The sequence below is a fragment of the Syngnathus floridae genome, unplaced genomic scaffold (genome assembly GCF_059516105.1).
Source record: "Syngnathus floridae isolate MCC-2025c unplaced genomic scaffold, RoL_Sflo_1.0 HiC_scaffold_65, whole genome shotgun sequence".
NCBI classification, from domain to species: domain Eukaryota; kingdom Metazoa; phylum Chordata; class Actinopteri; order Syngnathiformes; family Syngnathidae; genus Syngnathus; species Syngnathus floridae.
The window spans coordinates 58,284-64,538 of NW_028284094.1; the positions used below are offsets into that span (position 1 = coordinate 58,284).

Here is a 6,255-nt window from a genome sequence, read left to right on the forward strand (position 1 = left end):
GAAGAAGCCCTGGCAGCGGCCCAGCAGGCCTGGCAGTCCCGAGCGGCCGAGCTCCGATCGGCTCATCACCAGCATCGGGAGGAGCTGAGCCGAACCAAGAGAGACTGCGAGAGGGAGATCCGCCGACTGGTAGGACTGATCAGATGCGCGGTGCGTGGCTATGTTCCCAATTTCGTTGTATACCTGCAGTGCAATGACACCTAAGGCATTCTATTCTATTCTATTTCACAAGAAGAAAATGTCCGGTTGCTCGCTTCGCTTTTGTCACAGCAAAGGTGTTCTAGTCGATTCAAGAAAAAAATTGGCCGGTTGCTCTCTTTGTTTTTGTCACAATTCTGGCAAATGAGTTTGCCCGCCTGCCTGAGCGCTCCCCGTTTGTACATCCAGACGGATGAGATCAAGCTGAAAGACAGAGCGGTTAGTGTTTTGGATGAAGCCCTGGGGCCGGCCACGTCCACCGCCTTCAGCTGCAGACTCAGGCTGCCGAGCAGCAGATCGCTGCCCTGAGGGATTCCCAAAGGGCGGGCCTAAACTACCCTGGAAGTGGGGTCAACGCCGCTACTAGCAATCCTCTTCATTGCGTAAGCCACCTCATCACACACTTGCAGTACGCATGACTTAGTTCGTTGCTGGAGGAAGGTAGCACAAAAACAGTTTTGAACTTTGAACGAGTGCTTGTGTGTGTGTGTTGCGGGGCGTTTTCAGTCTCAGGAGGATCGGGACACGCGACGGTTTCATCTGAAAATCGCTGAGCTCAGCGCAGTCATCAGGAAACTGGAGGATCGAAACGCCCTGCTTTCTGAAGAGCGCAATGAACTGGTAATTTATTGACGGCACGCTTGAAGGTTTGCGCTACGTTTGATGCGCGCCATCCAGCGAGGCACCCATTGCGCTTGCTTATTAGTTGAGCGGCGCGGCGAGTCGGTTGCCTGGTAGATGTCTTTTATTGGGAGCCAAAGCCACGATTCCGTTCAAACCGATGCAAAAGGAATGGATACGTTCTGGCCCGCGTGTTGTGCGTCTTTCACATCCCGCACTTCATGCTTGCAGCTAAAGCGACTGAGAGAAACAGAAAGCCAGTTTCTGCCACTCCTGTACAAAAACAAACGCCTGAGCAGGAAGAATGAAGAACTCTCGCTGGTGCTGTGCCGCCTTGAAAACAAAGTGCGCTTTGTCACCCAGGAGAACGAGGAGATGGCAAGCTTGGTAAGTCGACGCGGACAACGGCGGCGTGCCAACAGAGTCCACTGCATTTGTGTTCCACAGAGAAGGCCTAGTTCGCTCAATGACCTGGACCGCGGTTGCGGCCAGCAGGACGGTGAAATGGAGTTCCTTCAAGTTGTGGAGCAGCGGCACATCATCGACGACTTGTCCAAGGTCTTCAGGCAGGCGACTCGGTGCACGTACGGCAGCGCCGCGCTCGCTCGCTGTCGCCAGGAAACCTTTTCCGTCCAAAGCTTGGCCGGCGGCCGCCATCCAAAAAATTGGCCCCTTAAATTCCGACCTTTCAAGCAGGAGCATTGTGCGCACGCGTTTGAACACGCTTTAGACTTGTTTTGCCGTTTTCAGCAGCTCAAAGCTCCCGTTTTGTCAGCGCCTTTGCCACTCGCTGTGCGCTGAAAACGACGGACTTGCCCGGCTGCTCAGCCCGTCAACCATGAGCCGCGAGCGCGACGTCATTGTCCGTAGGCAGCTAGTGGCAAAATGCACCCTGTTAGAGTTGCGCTCGCTCCAACTTATTTTGCAAGAACCACACGGGAGACAAGTAAGTTCTTTTGGACACCTGCAGGTGGAGAGTCCATCCGTTGTACGAATGAAGTCTGACTCTCGGCTCCTGCACGAGCATTTTAATTAAGAGAAACAGGGTGGGTGTAAGAGTGGATTGAATAGAGGAAGCCCTTGACCTCTAGTCAAAACATAGCAAGGGGTGTTTTACGACTTTGTGTAGGAAGGGATAAGCGATAGGGATAAATAAGGGATAAATAATATTATTTATTACAGGTTGCAGTCAAAGTCAAAGCAACATAATGATACGATAAAGATAATCTGGAAAACCCTGACACACCCTGTAGTTGTCACTTTTGGAAAAGACGAGCGTCCCTCCAATCATCGCCGGTGACGTGTTTTTCAGGCTCTGGAGACAGGAGCTCATGTCAGAAATGTCATTGTGAGTCGCGTTTGTTTCTGCGCCGGAGCCGTTCGTTCCCTTTGCATCCAAAGAATCTCAAAGGCGGATTATTTGTGTCGACAGGAGAGAGATTTGCTGCTACGATACCGACGTCGAGAATCTCTGAGGAGGAACAAAGCGTGAGGTCCTGCAAGGTGAGTCTGTTTGTTTGCGGCTGCTTGGTGTTGCGCAAGATGAAATGGCCTTTTTCTCGCTATCGTTCCTCTCGTCGATTCATCGTGAGGTGTCGCTTCAGTTTGTTCAGAGAGATGTTTGCTTCCGCGCCCGCAGGTCATCGAAACATTTTACGGCTACGACGAAGACGTGTTGGTGGACTCGGACGGATCGTCCTTGTCTTTTCACACCGACAGAACCCCCGACACGGAACCCGAAGAGGTAGCCCGCCATTTCTGCCAGCGTATTGGCACCAAACATTCCTCTTCAGCCTGGAATTGGACTCGTCTTTGCGTCGCGGGTGCTTTGTCGCCGGTCTGACTGATTCTGGTACTAGTGCTGTGTTGCATTGGTGTGTGCATGAAGAGGCGGAGCTTCGCTACCGCCAGCTGATGCAAGAATATCAAGCGCTGCAACGAGCCTACGCTCTGCTAGCCCAGACCAGCGAAGGGGACTACGACGCCGAGAAGGAGATCAAGGTGGCGCCCCTTTCCGCAACCCCCGGCCGGGTCGCAGCCTCCCCGTTCTCACCCAGCCTCAGGTGTTCTCTGGTCTGAAAGGAGGAGGAGGAGCCTCCCTCCTCCTCCTTTCAGACCAGAGAAAAGCTGATGGTAGAAATGGGTCACTATCAAAGCAGAGTAGCAGATCTGGAGTCAGCGCTGAAGCAACAAGGACAGGTAAGCTCATCAATGAGCACACCTTTTTCTCAGACAAAATAGCTACATTCTTCAGTCACTCATTCGTCTGGCATTACTGGACCAACCCCCCCCCCCCCCCCCGAACGTGGCTGGGAAAATGCGGAGAAAAGCAAATGTCATTTTCCAGTCAACCAAAGAATTTGGGGATGAAAATGACACAACATTCCAAAGCTGTCCACGCGTTTGTCTCTTCTAGAATGTCAAGTGGGTGGAGGAGAAGCAGCTGCTGCGTCAGAGCAATCAGCAGTTGGCCGAAAAGGTGACGGAAAGAAAGGCGCTGGGCGGAGTCGCTTGGCGTCACACCCGTCGGGAAGCCCCGCAGATGAGGTCTGACTGTCTTTTCAGGTCAGGCGGATGGAGGCGGAAGAAGCGCGTCTGAAAGAGCACATCCAGGATATCCGAGACCAAAATGAACTGCTTGAGTTCCGCATCCTGGAGCTGGAGGTGGGAAGACTCGCACAAGCGTGTTGAGGCCAGAGATGTGACGGACGGACGGACGGACGGACGGACGGACGGACGGATGCATGCCTCTGCCTTTCAGGAGAGGGAGTGGCGCTCCCCCGTCTTGAAGTTTCTGCAAGTCCGTTTCCCAGACGGCCTCAGCCCTTTGCAGATCTACTGCGAGGCCGAGGGCGTGAGCGTACGTAAGGCGTCCCTCGCAACCCTAACCTTAACCCGAGGTCCCAGAACACCTTACATTGCTCCTTGCGCCTTTCCCCCGGACATCGTCATCAGTGATCTGATGAAGAAGCTGGACATCCTGGGCTATAACGCCGTAAGTGTATGTCGAACTCCTTATGTTCGCACTCCACGAGACTCGGCGGCTCAAATGTGACTTTTGGAAGGCTTTGCGCTGAAAGAAGCTTGTTGACGCTGTGCCTTTGGGCTCTTGCAGAATCTCACCAACGAGGAGCAGGTGGTCGTGATTCACGCCAGGACCCTTCTCACCCTAGCCGAGAAGGTAACGCGCACGTCCACGCACGCTCTCGCATTCTGCTTATGTGACAGCAGCCTTTCCTCAGTGGTTAGAATACATCAAAGTGACCAAGTCAGCACTTCAACAGAAGATGTTGGACATTGAAAGTGAGAAGGTAGACAGACACGCGACATCAGCCAAGGGGAACTCCGGCAATGTGCCCCAACAATTCTGACCTTGAGCTGTGCTAGGATATGTTCTGCAAGCAGAAGGGCTACCTGGATGAAGAGTTGGACTTCAGGAAGTGTTCCATGGACCAGGCTCATAAGGTAAGCCGCCCTCAAATCTCCCGCCGGACCACTGATGGACGAGGATTGCGGCCCAGAGGATCCTGGAGCTGGAGGCCATGTTGTACGAGGCGCTACCGCAGCGGGACTGCCCCGCCACGGACGGCGAAAAAGCCAGCCACGCTGGCGTGAATGACGTGCTGACGGCGGATCAGAGAGAAGAGCTTAGGAGCGCCGTGGACCAATGGAAGCGAGCCCTGATGTGCGAGTTGAGGGAGCGCGACGCTTGCATCCTCCAAGAGAGAATGGATCTGCTGCACAGCGCGCAACAGGTAAGGGCCCAAAGCCAGCCCGGCACTTACTTGCACGCTTACTGGCTTTTGAATGCCACTTTCCATTTGTCCGTCCTAGAGGAACAAAGAGCTGAAAGAATTCATCGAAGCTCAGAAGAGACAAATCAAACAATTGGAGGAGAAGTTTCTGTTTCTCTTTCTATTCTTCTCCTTGGCCTTCATTCTGTGGCCCTAACACCAGCTGGTGAGTGAGCTCCAGCGGCACCGCACTCGACACCTCCGATACACTGCCAGCCGGTCTCAGACGTTGGCAGACGCTCCGATGCCAACGTATACCCCCCGCCACGGTGACAGAGGCACCGCGTCACACCGGCGCTCATCCAATCAGAAGGCAGGAAAAGCAAATTCACATGCAGGGCACTTTTGAACCAGAAGAGAGCGCCACAAAAAACGGTTGTTGCCCCAAACGCGCACTAAAAAGGGTCAGAATAACAAGAGTCCCACTGGCCAGCCGGGGCCACCCGTCCAGCTGTTTCTTCAGGGGGAAAAAAATTGGAGTCACCGGTGAGTACATTTTGCATTTAGCTCTGCTTTTCTGCTTCTGTCTTCAAGTGTGTGGCATCCTGCGATCAAAGATTCAGCCAACCCCAAAGCGGTTGACCTCAACGTCCCACCACCATGCCTACCAGAGCAGGTGACGTGATGCTTTGGACATCCTTCCGTCTCAGATGCCCAAAAGTACTCTTTGCCACATCTGCGGCAATACGGTGTCTTTTCAAAGGTGCAAATAAATCCAGCGTGGGCGGAACACGCACGTCTTCGGTTTTTCCCGCTTTGTTTGTGTGACAGCTGTTGTGAAAATTTTATACAAATAAAGTTGTATAGTACAGGTTTGGCCAAGCCGCAACTCCCGAACCGCATGCGGCTCTTTTATGTTCATATCAACATTTGTGTGTGTGTGTGTGTGTGTGTGGGGGGGGGGGGGGGGGGGGGGGCGTGTTGGCTTCACTTGAGTTCAATTTGGTATTTTGGTCAAAAGCGCATGTGGTGAAATTCCACAAAGTAGGATGGGCAAACACATTTCTTTAAACTATGAGTGTCAATTGGGCTCTCGAAATGGCAGGGAAAAGATGCACAGCAAAACGAAAATACGTAGATGAACACAGGACGTTTTAATCAGAGTGGGAAAGTTTCTATTTTTTGTTGAACGTGATGGCAAACCATTCTGCCTGATATGTCAGACCTCAGCGCATTTCAAAGATTCAAATCTTCAGCGCCATGCACTTAAGCTCACTCCATGCTAACATTGATCAGGCGTCGAACCCGCAACATCATGCTTAAGAGGTGGCCATGCTAACCAGTGCGCCATTATGTCAACGCATAATAACTGTAAGTCTACTGATCAAAACAGCGGTTACTACATGACGTCGCTACGTCGTGGTCACGTGACGCAGACAAGACGTCAATGGACGTGGGCAGAGTTAACTTGTTTAAAAGGGAGTGGGCAGAAGAAATATTTAATTTATTTAAATCTATTTTGAGTGCACACCATTATGCCAATGCATAACAACTGTAAATCTACTAAACAAAACAGCGGTTGCTATATGACGTCTGCCACGTCGTGGTCACGTGACGCGGACGTGACGTCGACGCCTACTTTACATCCCACCGATCACAGGACCCCTCGGCTGCATAACCGTGCCCCCTTCCCAACCAATCG

General features: G+C 52.5%; 1 protein-coding gene across 1 annotated transcript; it reads left to right on the top strand.

Moving 5' to 3' along the window:
* Positions 1 to 2,856: 2,856 nt before the first annotated feature.
* LOC148378097 (janus kinase and microtubule-interacting protein 3-like) lies at positions 2,857 to 4,190 on the top strand. The gene is made up of 6 exons (XM_088368012.1): positions 2,857 to 3,018; positions 3,236 to 3,298; positions 3,385 to 3,483; positions 3,581 to 3,814; positions 3,935 to 4,000; positions 4,062 to 4,190. The coding sequence occupies exons 1-6, from the start codon at positions 2,950 to 2,952 to the stop codon at positions 4,188 to 4,190; spliced, it is 660 nt and encodes a 219-aa protein (XP_088224138.1). The 5' UTR covers positions 2,857 to 2,949.
* The last annotated feature ends 2,065 nt before the right edge of the window (positions 4,191 to 6,255 follow it).